The 19432-nt window shown below is 35.8% G+C and overlaps 1 protein-coding gene, 2 long non-coding RNA genes and 1 other non-coding gene across 4 annotated transcripts; 1 reads left to right on the top strand and 3 right to left on the bottom strand.

Annotated features, from left to right (window-relative positions):
* Positions 1–2676: 2676 nt before the first annotated feature.
* Positions 2677–6853, top strand: LOC110792377 (uncharacterized). The gene is made up of 5 exons (XM_056834447.1): positions 2677–2966; positions 3190–3743; positions 4047–5323; positions 5434–5782; positions 5966–6853. Exons 2-5 carry the CDS (start codon positions 3191–3193, stop codon positions 6649–6651), a joined length of 2865 nt encoding a protein of 954 aa, XP_056690425.1. The 5' UTR covers positions 2677–2966; position 3190; the 3' UTR covers positions 6652–6853.
* A 1358-nt stretch (positions 6854–8211) lies between these two features.
* Positions 8212–8316, bottom strand: LOC130466658 (small nucleolar RNA Z279/snoR105/snoR108). Its single transcript, XR_008926829.1, has one exon. It is a non-coding gene; the product is annotated as a small nucleolar RNA Z279/snoR105/snoR108 (small nucleolar RNA).
* A 4260-nt stretch (positions 8317–12576) lies between these two features.
* On the bottom strand, positions 12577–13825 carry LOC130470253 (uncharacterized). The gene is made up of 2 exons (XR_008930220.1): positions 13331–13825; positions 12577–12806 (listed from the first exon to the last, which is right to left on the bottom strand). It is a non-coding gene; the product is annotated as an uncharacterized lncRNA (long non-coding RNA).
* Positions 13826–14592: 767 nt separating this feature from the next.
* Positions 14593–19225, bottom strand: LOC130470255 (uncharacterized). Its single transcript, XR_008930236.1, has 3 exons — positions 18718–19225; positions 16126–16924; positions 14593–16002 (listed from the first exon to the last, which is right to left on the bottom strand). It is a non-coding gene; the product is annotated as an uncharacterized lncRNA (long non-coding RNA).
* Positions 19226–19432: the final 207 nt, after the last annotated feature.

Genomic DNA, 19432 nt, shown 5'->3' on the forward strand with positions numbered 1-19432 from the left:
ATTTCCAATTTAAATAATGACACATAGGAATAGGTCGCATGTTGCGACCTTTATCATTTTCGAAAAATGTTACTACGTATTGAATTGAATGAAAAATACACACCTTCCAAACAATGTGGATGCTAACACATAAGTTTTTTCTTACATGATATTGTTGATAGTTTAAAGTGATATGGTTTCGTAAGAGTCTTATAGATTAGGGAAGAGAAATATTCATTTATGAAGTTGGGTTATCATATTTTTCTTAAAGAAAAAGTTAGTTGCTTTATAGATCATTTTAATAAGTAAAAAAGTAGGATCGTTCGATTCTAACTGATCCTGCACGATCATGTACGACCCTTACTGATCCTACAACGTTACTAAGACAATCTAAGTAAAAAGTAGGATCGTCTTATCTTATTATGATCCTACCGATCCTATACGATTCTACTGATCTTGTAGCGACCCCACCGATTCAACTATGTGATTCTTCTTGTGATCTTGATCGTTTTTATGAAATTGGATCGTAAGATCTTACGATCCAAATTGTGATTCTAACAACAATGCTCCCTATAGTGGAATGGATTCGAAATGCTGAAACGTCTATACAAACTTGAATTAACACTAATTTTGCAAGGATGTCACGATGTACAAGAAGCTGGATAAAACGTAAAGGATATAGTGCACAATTGGGCCTGTTTATACTTACGCCCACCAGGCTTCTAAATACCAAAGCATTAAGGAATCAATTCCTCTAAAGGGTTGAAGGACCACTATGACAAGGCTCAACTGTCTTTATGATCATCAAGGCTCCGTTTGGTAGGGCGTAAAACGTTTTCATTGTAAAATAATTTTCCATGAAAAATATTTTTCAAGGGAAAACACAATTTCAAACTAGTTTTCCTTTGTTTGGTACCTTAAAGGAAAATGGGAGAAAATGGTGAAGATTGAGGGGAAGAAAGTAGAGGGAGGTAAGGAGGAAAGAAGGAAAAATGGTTTCCCTCCCTTTCAAATGGAAAAGGATTTTTCACCTTGGAGGGAGTCATGGAAAACTGTTTTTCATCCTTTACCCAACCAAACAATGTAAAATGATTGAAAAATGAAAAATCATTTTACATGAAAATATTTTACGCCCTACCAAACGGAGCCCAAATACTATAAATATTTCTCTTTTGGTGAATTTTAAGGAAAGTTTATTTATTGTACTTGCACACAAACTTAGTAAGATCTCTCATATTTGACTTCATTCTCTAACTTAGGTATCCTCAATCAAGGTTAAATGTTTCATACCGAAACATATTGTAACAATGAGACAAGTTCCTCTCTCTTTACAATGTGTCAATGTTTATTTATTACCCAACACCTTGCTGAATAACATCCATGTGGTTCAACTAATTACTTACTTTATCCTTCAGCAATGACTACATGCGTTTGATCATTCATCTTCTCAAAATATTTTCTTCCCTTAATTAACGAGCACAGATGTTTGATCAAATATCGATATCATAGACAAGATCTACGCCGTATATCATAAAGAGTGCATTAATTTACGCACTCCGTCTCTTGCTTAATTACGTTCTCTCTTTGTTTAGCCGGTGCACTCAACATTACAAATTATACTGTTGTTGATATGTAGTGCTAGGCGTGAAATATTCAACATTTGTATATTTCTATGTACTTCGTAATAAATAACATAAATGGTTAACTTTTATGAGTCATGTCTTGCATAGTTGCTTACAACATGTTGTATATGTCAAGCATTGACTATATAATTTGTGATGTTGATTATAATACACCTTCATAAAGTAGTATTGGCCTATGAACCCAAGGCATAGTTAGTGTGTTATTGTAAGCAATTTTCCCTAGTAATTACCCCCTCCACCTTACCTGGAACTCTGGAAGTGACATTCAAAATACTGTAAGGGTAAGAGAGAGAGTATAAAAGGATACTGTATTATTTATCCCATTAAATAACAAGTCATGCACTCATGCTTTATACTCTGTCGTTTGCTAATTGCTACTTTGCTAGAACTCATTTAGAGGTGGAAAATGGATTCTTTGGAACGGGTTCAGGTTATTTTAGTTCAGCTCATGTTTGGGTGAAGAAAAAATATGGTTGATTTCGTGTATTGGTCGGTTCGATTTAGGTCGAGTCATCATTCGGTTTATTGTTAGAAGACTTATTACAATAAGTTTATTAGACACATTTTTCGAGTTAGTTCGGTTTAAGTGTGACCAAAATTGGGTAGGGTACAATTCAGTCAAGCGAGATTACGGATGAGTTTTGCAAGGCCTAAACTCACTTACTATAGTAAAAACAAAAATTGGGTCTAATATCTATAATATAAAAATTATTTAGCAAAAAAAACAGTTCTTTTAAGTTAATTTTGGACTCTATTTTCTTTTCAAAAAAAACAAATACGTGGATGATTTTAGTGACGTGAAAACACTTTACTTTTGAAAATAAGACACATTCACCAAAATACCAAATTGTTTTTCTTACGGATTTTTCACCAAATGCCCCTAAGGTTTACTTTAATGCACCAAATACCCATAAACTTTCCAAAATGCACCAAACACCCCTGACGTATGCAATAATATCATTAAATGCCCTTTTGTCTGACGGACGTTAACCCTCCGTTACCATGTTTTTACCTTGTTGCCCTTACTTGTCCTTTCTGGCGCCATATCAAAAAAGAAAAAAAAAACAAATTCAAAACCTAACTTCCCAACTTCTTCCTCGACATTTCTCTCTGTTCTCTTACACCATTAGAGAGCACTTGAGTACCAAACCAAAGAGAGAGAAAGATCGAAATTTGCTGGGATTTGTGTAAAACAACTCGCAATAGTTAGTCGAAGTAAATCCCCACGAAAAGATCGACAATTTGGTCCAAAAATCTGCAGTTTTCGCGAGTCCTACAAAAGTGGGTGCAAGGAGAGCAAAGGACTGGAATTTGTGGCTTCAACTTCATCAAAATTGTGTCAAGGTTAGTTCACTCAATTCGTTTCTTGTTCTTGGTGCTATTTTTTGCGAATTTTGCTTTGATTAGGGTTAGGGTTTTGCTAAAATCGTGATTTTTCCATGAGATGGGTTAACTTGAATTTTGGGGTGTTAATGGTAAAACATAGTGTCTGGTTGTGCTTTGTTGTTTTGCCTAATGATTTAGTTCATTAATTTGAATTTTTGTGTTGTGTTTATTGTTTGTATAGGATGGTCGCAATTTGGTTGTTATGTCATTATAATGATCGGAATTTTGATGTGAGGGTACAAGATACTGATGAAACGAACTACATGGATTTGGTTGATGACTTGTTTGATGATTCTATTAAGCAAGATGTTCTGATTCCCGATTTATTTAGATTGTTTTATGTTAATCCTAGTACGAATAAAAGAGTAGAATTGTTGAATGATGTTGGTTTGATGGGCATGTGGGGTTTATTTAAGCGCACAGATACTGTGGAAATATGGATAGAGAAGGCAAATGAGAAGGAAACTTCAATCCAATTTAGGACTGCAGTTAAGAAAAGGAAGGATAGGAAGGAAAGGAAGGCTGCAGAACTTAGAAGGAAAGCTGAGGAGTTTGAGAGGGAGAGGGAAGAGGAAAGGAGAAGGTTAGAAAGGGAGGCTGAGATTCAAAGGGATTTGGAGGAGCAATTGGCAAACACAGTGGCAGTTGAGGTGCCTGTGTATGATGTTGAGGATTTAAGCGTAGAGTACGTACGTGTTTACAGCTCACAACATGCTGACTTCTTTTCCCCGGGAGGTTCCCAACCACCAAATACACAAAAAGAGCCTTCACCACCACCAAGAGAGCCCTCACCACCACCAAATAATCCATCACCACCACCAAGAAGTCCCTCACCACCACCAAATAATCCATCACCACCACCAAGAAGTCCCTCACCACCACCAAATAATCCATCACCACCACCAAGAAGTCCATCACCACCACCAAGAAGTCCCTCACCACCACCAACCTCACCACAAACACAACCACAGCAACAACAACAACAGACAGAACATCAGCAACAACAACAAACAGAACATCAACAACAACAACAAACAGAACAACAGCAACACCAACCCACAGAACAGCAGCAACAACATCAAACAGAACACCAGCCAGATCAGACACCCCCTCCTAACAGGGCTGAGTTAAACAAAGGGAGGGGTTTCAGAATTTCCAGAAGTCATGCTAAGAAGACGGGTGAGTTTGTTCCTAAGAAGAGGGGGGGAAGGCCTGCTGGTTCAAGGGTGAGGAAACCCACTGCATACAATGTGGAGGAAGAGGAGCAATGGGATGATGAGAGTGATGATGAAAATTTTGAGGAGAGTGAGAGTGATAGTGAAACTGGTTTCAACTCCGACGATTTCATTGACGAAGAAATTGAAGAAGATGAAGAACAAGATGTTCTTAAGGAGGTAATTTCTGAGAGAAGTTTTGAGGATCATTTAGATGGGAGTAATAAGCTGGATAATTTGTATGCAAATGGGAAAGTTGTGGGAAGCATGCCATGGGGGACTATCAAGTTGCAACCATGGATGATATTCCAAAGCAAGACACACTTCATGGAGGTCTTTAGAGACTTCTGTATTCAAGAGGGATTTGCTGTGAGTGTTGAAAAGGCTGATACAACCAGATTCACTGCAATGTGTCCGGTTGAGTCATGCAATTGGAGGATCCATGCCTGTGTGTTGTTGGATGGGGTCAGTTGGGCCATTAAAACTCTTGTCAGTGAGCACAAGTCTTGTGGGAGACTTGAGGAGAATCCCATGGTGACATCTCAATGGCTATGCACCAAACTACTTCCTGACATTGAAGCAAATCCAGAAATCCCAATTAAGACACTTCAAAGAAAGGCATTGGGGATTTATAGGGTACAAGTGAAACAGAGGTTGATGTACAAGGTGAGAAGCCTCGGGAGGCAGCAAATTTATGGAGGTTTTGATGAGTCATATGCCCTTTTACCATCCTATGCTGAAATGATCAAATCTACCAATCCTGGGAGTTATGCCTTGGTCACTTGGACTGCAGATTCTGGTAACGTGACACCCCGTTTCAAGGCTTGCTTTTTCTCCTTTGCTGCACAAGTTAGGGGTTTCTTAAGAGGTTGTAGGCCTATCATAGGCATTGATGGTGCACATTTGAGTGGATACTATAAGGGAATTCTCCTCACTGCAGTTGCTATCGATGGGAATAATGAGATTTTTCCATTAGCCTATAGCATTGTGAGTACGGAGAGTATGGACACATGGTCCTATTTTTTCAGAAGTTTGAAGGCTTTGTTTGTTCAACATGGGTGCCAGAGGGATGACTGGACTTTTATTAGTGACAGAATGAGGGTAATTACTCCTCCCTTTCTTGGTTTTTATTATTTGTAGTATTGTTTATATTTTTTTCAGTTTTCTGGTTCACTTCCCTAGTTATTGAAACTTGGAATTGTGTTATGCAGGGAGTAGAATCTGCTTTGTATGATGTTTTCCCCAAATCAGTCAGGAGGGTCTGTGCTCAGCATCTGTATACCAACTGCAGACAAGCTGGATACAGTGGCACAGCCTTCCATGACTTGTTCTGGGTTGCTGCTGATGCATACAATCCATATGTCTTCAACAAAGCCATGGAAAAGATTGGCAAACTCATCCCAGAAGCAGTGGGATATCTTGACAAAGTGCCTGAACAGTGGTCCAGACACAAGTTTGATGTTGGGGTCACTTGTGATCACAACACCACCAACTTTGTGGAATCCTTCAACGCGTGTACCAAACCCTTTAGGGATCTTCCTGTTTTGTCACTTCTTGAAGGTAATCCTTTACATTTTATCCTATTTTTGTGTCATTGGAACTTATTTATTTAGGTTTGTATTCAAGTGTCCGAGTCGGGTTTGTGTTCAAGTGTCCGAGTCGGGTATGTGTTCAAGTTTCCGAGTCGGGTATTTATTTTGCATTAAAATGTGTGATGCCAATTATTGTATTCTGTTATGTTAGAAATAAGGTCTTGGTGCATGACGAAGATCGGGGCCAGATTTGATAAAGCTGTTGACATTGGACCCGATCAATTGACGCCATATGCTACTAAGGAGCTTGAAGAGAGGAGTGCTGACTCGAGGTTCTGTTATGCAACTAATGCTGGGGGGGGTGAATTTGAGGTTTTAGATGGTCATGTGAAGTTCCCTATTAGGCTTGCTGCTAGAGTTTGTGGTTGTGGAAAATGGCAAGGGTGTGGTATACCTTGCAAGCATGCTATTAGGGTAATATACCATCAAAGACTCAATCCTACAGATTTTGTTTCTCCTTACTTCAAAGGGGCAGCCTATAAGCTCACATACTCAGAGCATATTCACCCCATGCCTGACTCAACACAGTGGCCTACATTTGAGCTACCTAGGATTCTTCCCCCACTAATGAGAAGGGCAGCTGGCAGACCAGCCAAGCAGAGAAGAAGAGGTGCTCATGAGAAGAAGAGGGGGAAAAGAAACACCACTGTCAAGTGTGGGAAATGCAAGCAAATTGGGCATAACTCAAGAACCTGTAAAGGAGGTTCCACTGCAAAACAGAGGAAAGAATCTGCTGCAGCTGCTGCTGGTTCTGCTGGTGCATCAACATCTGGTGCTAGGAAGAGGAAGGCTCCAACATCTAATGCATCGAGCAGCAAGAAGTCCAAAGCTGCATAACTAGAAGTAAGCTTAGGATTCAGTTTAGTATTTCTGTTTTAAAGCTTAGGTTTATTTTGAAAAACAACTTAGGTTGTGGCACATTTTGGCATTTTTTTGTAAAGCTACCCACAACTTGATGTTCGGTTTATTTTGGAAACAAACTATTTCAGTTACGAGTTCAAAGACTTGCATATTATTGATAAATGAAATTCATGTGCTCGTGCCATTACAACCATCATTGTTTGTCTTGATTACTTCTTTACTACAAACATTAGACACAAAAACATTACAATTTCTATTTTAATTGCTGCAGCTTGGAATTTTTTGAGCTCTTTCACTCTTTTCTTCAGTTTCTTCAGTTCGTCACTTATATTGTCGTTGTCTTCCGATGTTCCCTCATACTCTATATTGCTCTGTTGCTGTTGGTGTTGTTGATTTTGGTGTAGAACACTTCCTTTGCACCACATAAAATGGTTACAAGGATCACACTTGTAATATAGCCTCTGTGGATTTTTGGATGTCTCGGAGCTTTTTATTGCACATTTTTTGGAACAAATAGGACAACATTTGTTTGGAACAAGTATGTATGAAAACAGATTGGATGATGATGTATTGGAACAAGAACTCATGCTGTGTTGTTGTTCTTGCTGCTCTGTTGTTGCTGCTTCTGTTGTTGATGCTTCTGTTGTTGCTGCTTCTGTTGTTTGTTATTGTTGTTGTTGTGTTGTGTTGTTCTTGCTGCTGGTGTTGTCTATTCTTGTTGTTGATGTGTTGTTCTTGCTGCTGGTGTTGTGCTGTGTTGAAGTCCTTGTTGCTGCTGCTATTGGTGTTTGTTCTTGTTGCTCTGCTGTCTTGTTATTCTTGCTGTTGCTGCTGCTGCTGTTGTTGTTTGTTCTTGTTGTTGCTGCTGCTGGTGTTGCAGGGTTCTGCTTGTTGTTGGTGCTCCTGTTGCAGTGTTCTGGTTGTGCAGGTGGGGGTTTGGGGTGGACTGTTTGTGCAGTTGGGGGGGATTGGGGTTTAGGGCAGTGTGGTGTTGTTGTTGGGTATGGTATATATAAGGGAAATTAGTGTATGGGTGACTGCAACGGCTATATTATTAACGGCTAGTTTTTGGAAAAAAAATTACCAAACCTCAGGGGTATTTGGTGCTTTTTACCAAACCTCAGGGGTATTCGGTGCATTATGTTTTAACGAACTAACTGCCTAACGGAGGGTTAACGTCCGTCAGACAAAAGGGCATTTAATGATATTATTGCATACGTCAGGGGTGTTTGGTGCATTTTGGAAAGTTTAGGGGTATTTGGTGCATTAAAGTAAACCTCAGGGGCATCCGTATTTCTTATAAGTTCATCTTATCAATTAAAGCCTTAATAAAAAGTTCATGTTTCACAGGAACTTGAAAGCCTTAAAAAACATTTAATTTTGTTTTTTTTGTGAAAGCTTAAAAAAAAGCTCTTCAAAAATGTTTTTCACAAAAACTCTCTAATAACAGAAGGTAAAACAAAATTATTTTAATTTCGAAAACCAGTTTCTCCTTATTTAAGTTGAAAATTTAACTTTGGTTGATCTTCAAGAACAGGGATCAGATGGTATAAACGGGGATGCCCAAATTGTCGTAACAGGCTTAGGCTGGACACCCATTTCGCATATTAATTTGCGAAAAATGACCACTCATCATATCCCATTATCTGCCTGAAGGATCATACTTTAATTGATAACCAAGCTTCTGATTATAAACCACCTCACCAAATGATACTATCTGTTTCTTCCGATGTGGGATGAAACATTTTCTTAGTTTTCGCATGTGCCTTTAACTTGTTTTACCAAGCAAGCAGACATCTACAAAGTAGAAGCAGTATAACTTTCGTACGTCCAACAAACAAGGACCGCACTGCACTCAGACTGCACCCTTGGCTATATATGTTGCATAAGTTGCTCCTAATGACTCAATGGGTCCAATGTGTTATAATGACAACAGTATGTACAACAAACGTCACAAATGATAATACTACGCAGTTGATACACCTGGTTTACATTGGCGGCCTATTAACATTTACTCCAGGAGTACTTGGCTATGTTCCCATAGTGATCGTTGTGTCATTTGTGATTATGAATCAAACAAGCACTTGTTCTTTGAATTCCATTACAACTCTCCGTGTATAAAGCTGATTAAAGAGTTGCTTGGCATAAGGGCACTTACCGCAAAGTTCCCCAAACTGTTGACTTGGGTTGACAAAAGATATAAAGGCTCACGATTTAGAAAGCATATTATTATTTATGTTGTTTTGGCTATAGGTTATATGATCCGGAAGGAGGGGAATAATGTTCTATGGAACTTCAAGATAACATGAGTGTATAAAACAATGCAGGAGATCAAGTTTTGCGTTAAGGAAAGAGTGAAAAGCCTGCTAAAGAAGAAGATCGATTACTCAATCTGATTTGGACTATTTGCAGTATTTTTTAATTGCCTTTTGGTGCTTACAACTTGTTTTCTTTTGTGCCTGTGTATAAGTTGTTATTTTAGGAAGCTGGGTAGAGACATGTCTATACTTCTTTCCTTTCTTGTAAACTTTCAGTGGGGTCAAGAAATAAAATTTCACTTACTTACCCAAAAAAAAAAAATGCAACATCAAGGATACATTTTTTTTACCACATACAAAAATCGAAAAATTATTTTTTACCACCTAAAAATTTAAAATTGTATTTTACCGGGCACCTAAAAAAAATGAAATTTGTTTTTTACCACCTGAAAAACCGAAAAATTGATGAAACCTTTATGATGGGTCCACTAATTCATTTTTTCTCCAATTTTGTACACTTCCCGTATGATTTTCTTTAACTCCTTCACCCACCTCTTTTTACTGCCATTGAATTTGAATTTTGTCAATTTTGTGAATTAAGGAAGCATGAAAATAGAAGGGAGTTAAATACATGAAAACGTGAAAGAAGAGAAAATATCAGAAATAGTATTGTTATTATGGCCCTCGCATAACGTTTTCATCTGATTTTTCATTTTTCGGGTGGTAAAAAACAAGTTTTAATTTTTTTAAAATACAAGTTTTAGTTTTTTAAGTGGTAAAAAATAATTTTTCGATTTTTTAAAAACAATTATCCCAACATCAATGTAAGAATAAAAATTTGTCCACACCAAGGTCTCCTACCTTTGTGATCGAGTTTCAGATTTCAGTGCACATGTGGTTTTTTTTAACAACGTACAAATAGTCAAAATAAAAAACAATTGACGTAGACAAATTTCATACAAATCTTGAGGAGTTCCAACAAAATTAACAGCTGGCTTCCACACCTGTGCATTTAAGTCTAAAAAATGAAGATTATATAATTGATAAACTTATTGCACGAGACACCTCAAGAATAATTCTCACATAAATTCCAAAAAGAAATTGAAAGATTTTGGACCGCATGGACAATCCAAATAAATAACACGAGACACTTTAAAAATAATTTCCGAGTATATAATCCAAAAACTAGAAGGATTTTGGATGGCATGGACAATTCAAATAGAAAACAGAGATAGGAAATATTTTGTTTGGGTGAAGAATTGAAGAGTGTAGACGTACGTGTATAAGAAAGATTGTCGATGAAATTGGAGCAATGTATAATGAGGGGACAAGAAAATTGGAAAAAAAGGACGTATTTTTAGGACCTATGTTCCCTGAATTATGATACCCGTTGCCTTCGGAGCACTCAATATGAATTATGAGGTCCCTCACATTGTTGAACAAATGGGACATCAACCAAACCCCATCATTTTTCGATGCCTTGGATTCTAATTTACTCTTTTTTAAAATAATATTTTTATTTTGTTTAATTGTTTTGTTTTAGCCTTATTGAGTTTTGACCTAATATGGTCACATGTAACGTATCTTTTCAACTCTTGCATTCTAAGAATCATATCTTCAGTGAGAGTAGTGAGAATCACTTCACAAGTGGATTCAAAATGTTTGTAGAGTACAATGATATAAATGAGATTTGATGTTATCATTAACTTAAAACTTTATACAAATAAATAACTATGCTCTTACACAATCGATCTTCTACTAACTAAATGATCAAGATGCAACAAATTGAGTTGAACTCAGTTGACGTAGATGATTAATTGGTTGTAATGTTTTTTTTTTTTTTCCTTGGGAGGTTGTAATTAATTAGTTACGGACAACTTATGACGTCAGATCTCTTGATTTTGTATTCGTAAAAACACTTAACATAATTGTTTCTTTATTTTATTTTTCTATACTGGCATTATCTTAATATAACTATTGTTTCAAAATGAAGGGAGTAATAAATAGGTCTTCAAAAACCATTTTAAGAAAGGAGCTTCCTTACATAGCTAATTAATCACAAAATCTATGTATTCACCTAACCACATTGTACATTGTGAGATTGTGTATCTACTCCGTATAATTGTTTGTAATTTGTGAGCATATGAATTTAAGATACGACCGATTGTATTGTAGATATCATTGCACTCTTCAAAAATATCAAGAGAAATGTTATTTAATTATATGGAGTTATCCAGCTAATTAACGTTTAGATTGGTTTACACTTGAATATCACGGGAAAATGATTCGCATGGCCAGCATAGTTCTTAAAATCATTAGCTTTTTCGTGCGAATGAAGCTAAAAATATCATCAAATTAAAGTAATTGCATATATATATTATTAATTAATTTAACTTTAGCTCGAAAGTAATCGCATTATTGCTAATGGTCAAAAGCTTCTAGACAATTGAGGTAAAAGCGGTATCAATATGGAAACAAGTTTTGACCTTACGAAAATTTCATCATAAAATGTAAAGAGCTAATGTTTTACTGATGTGATATAAACTAAAAAAGGTAAATCATCTTTATAATCGTGCTTTACTTGCTACCTTTTTCTTAATCAATAATGATTGTTAACAAGCTTTGATCTTCAGAAATCCTTCAAACTTGATATTAATTTAGATCCAACTACCTTAAAAGTCATATTAAATCAAGTTGTTCATCTCTAATTTGATTTTTTATATGGATTTTCAAATTCGCCTATTACTTCGTACCGTTGAATTATTGTTCCAAACATTATATGTACATGTCACATATTGATAAAAGAACACAAGAGAGGTTCGTGTAATTTTAATATGTAATCTCTTTTGATCTGTGTGAAGTAGAGACCATGAATTACTCTAATCAGAGGTGTGCATAGACATAGAAATACAATACACTCTAAGATTTTAGAATTAAGATTGATAATTTTGTTTCTTATGGTTTATTTGTTTACTAGAACCTTTGATAAATAATAAATTGTTCTTGAGCCATTAGTTTGTTGTTCTTGAGCCATATATGTTTAGTATAATTGTATGTATAGATACTTTTTCAGCAAAATTATTCTGAAACAAAGACGGTATATAGCTCCCAGTTAAGTGTTTTAAATTCCAATTAAATTATCTCAATGGTTGCACAAAAAAAATATTACGGCATGTTTGGTAGCCGATCATATATAAATAATGTTAATAGGAATGAATCTGTATGTAAATCTATAAGGAAAATTAATATTCATTCACATGGTAATGTTAGTTCACTCAATATTATTTCTTTATGAATTTCTATTACCATTCATTTATCATTTGGGGAGTGGTAATAGGTGTGAATGCAAATTTATGAAAAAAAACCCAAGTTTGAGACAAAATTTCATTACCATGGACATCATAATATTATTTTCTTGCCAAACTTTCATTAACACTTAGGGGGTGTTTGCTTCGCGATTTCTAGGTATGAGGTATGAGTTTAGAATGGTCTAAACTCATACCATGTGTTTGGTTGAAGTTTTTAAGAGTTTTAAACTCATACCTCAAACCCCCAATGTATGGGTTTTGGAAACCCAGGAGGAGGTGAGTATGACTCATACCTTTACTCTAGGTATCAAACAAAAGAAAAAAACTCATCCCCAAATCAAACCAAACACATGGTATTAAGAATCAAGTTCCAAACTCATACCACATTGATATCATTCTTGATTCCAACCTCATACAAACTTGCGAACCAAACGTCCCTTAGATATATTCTCATTCCCAACGTTTATTACCGGTACCAAACAGGCCGTAAATGCTTTAATAATGGTAATGAGCCGGATTCCTAATTGCATTATATCCACGATATTGATGTTGTGGAACTTTTTATCTCCAGGATTTGCAAAACCGATCGAATCCGCCCAAAAATAGCAAATACAGAAATTAAAGATGAACAAAATAAATGGAAAGCAAATACTCATGGTCATTGACTCGATCATTGAGCATGCAGATTAGGATATTATTCTGTTTTCAATTATTTCATGAATTTATTTTAGATTCTTTTAAAACAAAAACCATTTAAATACGAAACCAGTGTAATAATGTTTACAGAAAAATTATGAATAATTCCTATCAATTCCATATATTTTCAGAAAATCCTTTTCGTAAGTCACATAATTACCTTATATTCAAGCATCAAAACCCTCATTTTTTTCTTCTTTCAAAGCTAAGGAACATCTAGAAACAAGTACTCATATTACATAAAGAAGAACTAAAACAAGTTTGATGTTTATGTGATATGCGATGATTAATTAAAACTTGTTGTACGGAGAAGAATACAATACACTCGTTATATATATCGAATCCTCTTTTTTAAATGCATCTTTACATATATACTATCGAAAAAGGGATTACCTTATGTAGACAAGGTTCGTCATCTCAGCAGAAGAAGAATTAGCCCTTTTTGAAATTGTTTGTAGTTGGTTAAAAATACGAGGGAAATGAATTAAACTGAACTGAACTGAACTGAATTAAATGATATGATAAATTAAGCTACGGAAGGATAAATCCAAAGAGATTGCATGATCCACAAACAGACTTTGCATAAAAATAGCTAAGTTGGGATCAATGCGATCCCTTTGGATTCCTCCTCCAGCTGCTGTTAGCTAGGAACACAATCAACTAAACACCACTTCGATCTTTCTGTTTCTCTCTCTCTATACCAAGTATTTGTTTCTCTCTCTTGTGGGTACAGGGATGAGAATTGAGTGGAAGCATGAGGCTCTACTTAAATAAGAAAAGGGCTCCAAAACGCACTATATATAAATGAGCCTACTATTCTCATACTGTATGATCTAAGCTAAGCTAGCTCATGTGTTTACAATTCTTCTTTTACTATTATAAATAGGCAGACCATTATTCGATCTACTTGGTCCCATCTACCCCTTCATACTATTAATTATTGCTCTGTTTATGACGATGTGTCGTTCTATTCATCTGATTTATTATTAAACCCTCGACTTATTTTTGTTGTCCATAACATAATTACACTGCAAGAATTTGTATATTTAATGACAACCTAATTACGACGGTTCAAAAATCCCGTCGCAAAACAACCAAACAAAGACAGGAACAATCGTTGCAAATGTCTTTTTACGACGGGTTAACGACGGAATTTTCATTAATGACGGCCCCCTTAATGACGGGTTCACGACAAGAAATTCCGTCATTAATCAACGATTATTGACCTTTAATGATGGGGTTTCCCGTCGTTAATTGAACAATTTCCTGCAGTGTTATCCTCATTATAACTAATTTAAAGTTTTGAAATGTTTTTTTCACGATTTGTACAAAGGCTAATGATATGTGCGGTGTTTAGGGTTCTAAGTAAGCATTTAATGCATTTCCTAAGTATGCAAAGGGATGTCGCCGAGCCGAGCAACGTGTTTGGTTGTTCGAGGTTTAAATCGTTTAAGGTTTACATTGTTTGAGCTTAGCTCACAAGTAGCTCGTTTAAGTTCGAGTCGAGCTAAATCAATATAATTGAGCTTTTGATAAACGAGTAGATCACATTTAAACCAACAGAATAGGGATCGTTCTGTATCATTGTCAATTTCTAGCTTTTGATTTATGACAAATTTGTTAGGGTTATGAATTTTCCTTGTGTTTGCATTGCATATCATTTGTGTTATATAGTACAACTTTGGCTATGAGCTTCCTAAGTTTAAATTAACCACAAGCCAAACCTACAAAGCCCAATATATACAAGATATTAAATACATAAGCCTTAATGAATAAACCCTAATGAATAAACCCTAATACCCTTTCTCAAATTGGAGCATGGAGATCACAAATGCCTAACTTGTAGAGTAAATACAAATTTTTTCTCTTGCCTAATGCCTTCGTTAAAATGTCAGCAAATTGATTGTCTGTAGAAACCTAACTATTGGTAATAATACCCTCCTAAATAGCATCTATATCTCGTACATAGTGACAATCAATCTCTATATGCTTCGTGCGTTCGTGAAATACGGGATTGTGAGCAATGTGTAGAGCGGACTTACTGTCACAAAACAAAGCCATGGCATGGGGGTGAGCAACACCAATACTAAGAAGTAAGGGTTTAAGCCACCTCAACTCCGAAGTAATGGTTTCCATAGCACGGTACTCGACCTCCGCAGACGAGCGAGAAACAACATGTTGCTTCTTGATTTTCCAAGACATTGGGAAACCACCAAGAAATACCATCCAACCCACGAGAGATCTCCAAGTCAAGGGGAAGCTTGCCCATTCAGAATCGCACCAATTAGACAAATTAAGTAAATCACAGTCAGTCCACAGAAGAATCCCTTGGCCAGGGAACCCTTTCAAATAACACACGGCCCAAATAGCGGCATCCCAATGATCTTGTCGCGGAACTTGCATAAACTGCGCTAATATGTGAACTGTATAAGCCAAATCATAACGAGCGAATGACAGATAAATAAGACAACCCACAAGGCACCGATATGGTTCCGGATCATCGAGAAGAGAACCACTTGCAAGAGCGAGAATATGATTTTGTTCGATTGGAAATCTTGCACGTTTCATACCTAATAATCCCGCTTCTGCAATAATATCAAGAGTATATTTTCGTTGACATATAAAAATTCCCTCTGGACTACGGGCCACCTCAATTCCAAGAAAATACTTCAACACGCCCAAATCTTTCATATGAAAATATTTGCCCAAATAGTGTTTGAAAGAAGCAATATAGCAAAAGAGTCATTATTAGATATAATTAAATCATCAACGTACACAAGCACATTAAGTTGAACCTTTCCCTTTGTGAAAGTAAAGAGAGAATAGTCTGAGTAGGGCTGAAGGAAACCTCGTACAATTCCGTAACGATGCAACTAACTTAGAAAACCAACACCTAGGTGCTTGTTTCAGACCATAAAGCGATTTCTTCAAGCGACAAACCATTTCGGGTTTGTCGACGTTAAAATCGGGTGACAGTTTCATGTATACCTCCTCATCTAGGTCACCATGCAAAAATTCATTATGAACGTCCATCTGATGCAACTCTCGATTCTTTGTTGCTGCGACTGCAAGAAAAGCACGAACAATAACCATTTTTTCCACCAGAGAAAACGTCTCATTATAATTAATGCATGTAACATGATGATTCCCAAAAATGACCAAACGTGCTTTTAGATGCTCAATTTTACCATTCGCATGAAACTTGATTTTATAAACCCATTTGCATCCACGAGCTTTCTTATCGGGCAGTAAGTCTTCCATGACCCAAGTCTCATTTTCCTCGAGCCCCCCAATTTCTTTTTGCATTGCTTCCCTCCAACCGGCATCTTTCATGGCCTCATTAAAAGTTTTAGGCTCAAGTCCTGCAATTACAACTGCAAGAAATATACTGTGTCGTATTAAAAAAATGTCACAATTCACAAAATGTGTTATAGGATAAAGAGTACCTCAACCTTGTTACAAGAACATTTCCCGCACTCACAAGCACGCAACAGCTTGAATTGAACTAAATCGTCATACAGACCCATCAGAGTAGTGTAGTATTCCTCCATGGACATTCCCTTACCTTGTTTGCAAGCCACAATTTCTCCACGAAGCTGTTGTAGTCGAGGCTCATTAGCAATGCCGTATTTCTTGGCTAAGTAATCCCACAATTTCTTAGCATTATCATGAAATGGAATAGATGTAGAAATCTTGGGCTCCCTACTCTTTAACATCCATCCATGAAACAAGCATAGAGTTAACCGTGACCCAATCAAGTTGCTTCTTCTTCTCCATAAGTTGTGTGATTGTTCCATCAACAAACCCGGCCATACTTTCGGCGCAATTGTAGCGAGAGCCGCACAACCCTATTCCATGCCATATACTTATTTCCACCCTGTAACAATACACGAGTGATAACAATCCCCGATTGGTCTCCATAACTCAAGTAATATGGAGACACGGGATCACTTTTGCCGTCGTTATCCATGAGAATTTGAGAACAAGCTACACAAAAGAAGTTGGAAAAAAAGTCCGTGAGGTAAACGGCGAGGCAAATAAAAAATATAGGTGAAGAAAATTTACGTTAAGATGATAGGGTTTGCTAGGCTACTAGGTCTGATACCATGACAAGTTTGTTAGGGTTATGAATTTCCTTGTGTTTGCATTGCATATCATTTGTGTTATATAGTACAACTTTGGCTATGAGCTTCCTAGGTCTAACTTAATCACAAGCTAAATCTACAAAGCCCAATATACAAGATATTAAATACATAGGCCTTAATGAATAATCCCTGGTAGTTTATTAACAATGTTTTCACTTTTATCCAAAATTTGATCGATATTGGGAAAGTTTGAGAAATTTAACACCCCAATGAGAAATGTCAGAGATTTAATACCAGGTACGTGAATTTGATTGATTAATTAAAATAATCAATTGACACGAATTTTGACTGAATGTTAGTCTCATTATGTTACAATATGAAAAGAAATATTCAAAACATAAAGATATAAAAGGGACGTCCAAAACATAATTGCATTGTTTAAGGAGAAAAAATATGAATTCTTATCCACATTAATTATTTGCTAAATCAATAAATCGATCTTTTGATAAACGAGTAGATCAAATTTAAACCAACATACTTCTTCCATTCCGGAAATATCGCACCATAGTTGACTTTTACCCCTCTAACTATTACTTTGACTCTTAATATCTCAAATTGTGTGCAAGTAAAAATTATAAAAAATTATAAAAAATTAATATTTAGAAAATATATATCGTTACGAATCTAAGAGCAAGATCAAGGGAGTCTTGTCTTAAGATTTTCTTCATTTTCCTTGGCAGCATTTCATTAATATTAACTAATTAAATTATTGTTAAAACTCCTTAAGATTCAATCAAATTTAGCTCTAAGAGAATGATCAGCCCCAAATATTAAGACTTGAATTGTGCTGACATGGCATATGATTCATCAGTCTTAAGATCACACATATAGAAATTGTAGCATTGAAGTAGACAAGTCTTATCAAAGTCTTAAAGTGAGTCTTGAAAAATTAAGACTCAACTTTAGACTTGGTTTGTGAGTTAAATTAAATAATAAAATGATACTTTACATAAATTTACAAGTCTTAAATGATTTAATGGGTGAAGAGCTAAATTTGATTGAATCTTAAGGAGTCTTAACAATAATTTAATTATTTTATATTAATGATATGCTGACATGGCAAATGAAGAAAATTTTAAGACAAGACCCCCTTAATCTTGCTCTAACATGACCCCACATGACTAAAATTTTCTTACATACGAATCACAAAAAAGGGCAAAGTCGTAATGTGAATAGTGTCAAAAACAAATGGTGCAACATTTTCCGAATGGAGGAAGTATTAATAATTACGGAGTACATGATACGAGTAGTGTTTTATAATAACTAATTAAAAAAAAGTTTGCATTATAGACTTATAATTAGTAGTACTATTTTATAAATCTAAATAATATACGCATAATATCATTAGTGTATATATTTTGGTAACCTTTTGTGTGTAGTTACTACGGGGTGTAAATAAGGATATGTCATAATTTTTAAAATTCGAGCTTAAATGAGATTTTAAATGAGCGTGTAAACGAACATAAGCGGGCTTATTAATATTATTACTAACGAGTTGTTCGCAAGCCCAAATTAATCGAATGTAAGTCGTTCAGACTTGATCGAGCTTTGATCGAGCTTTGACAAAGTTTGTTCACAGATTATTTATAAACGTATTGGCTCATTGACATCCCTATGCGATCTAAAAGTACGAACCTGGGATTGTTGTTACAGGTCAGCCAATGCAGACATGAAGCTTTTGGGGTGAGAATTTCGGGTTCAAAACAAGCTCGATCTTCTGGGTGTAAACTCGAGTTTTCAGATAAGACATGCATCATCATCCGCCATTAATGGGGTTGTGGTGTTCTTCGAGTTTGCGCATGTGACTGGTCTAGGAGCTGAGTTCCCTAGCTTTGTTTTCTGGGTTCCATGAGCTTTAGGTTGTTGCTTGCTGAGGCCTTCCCATGGCGTCGATGGAGGTACGTGGTCACGTCTTCGAAACCTCTCAACAACAAAATCTAATAAGTTTTTAACCTATGAAATTAATATGTTTGAGTACGAATTATCTTATTTATCTCTAAACTCACATTAAATTTCAATTTTGCAAAGAATACTGCAAAAAGATGCATTTCTCTTTAATATTAGTTCCACATTGCTTATTGGTCTTCTACGTACGTGGTACATCGCGATCGGTTAGGCATGTGATTTTCAAGCATTGAATAAACGTCCCACATTGAAACCATTGGAAAACATTGAACTGTTTATATATTGCAAGTGCAGTTAAAATTATGTGTTACAGTGGTTACGGGTTATTACTACTTTCACTGTATAAAAAAGAAAAATTTGTTAATATTACCTAGTTTTTTATTTTTTGGGTACATTACACAAATTTGTAGCTAAAGTCACACAGAATCTTGTTAAATCCATATCA

This window comes from Spinacia oleracea, chromosome 1 (genome assembly GCF_020520425.1).
Source record: "Spinacia oleracea cultivar Varoflay chromosome 1, BTI_SOV_V1, whole genome shotgun sequence".
Taxonomy (NCBI): Eukaryota; Viridiplantae; Streptophyta; class Magnoliopsida; order Caryophyllales; family Amaranthaceae; genus Spinacia; species Spinacia oleracea.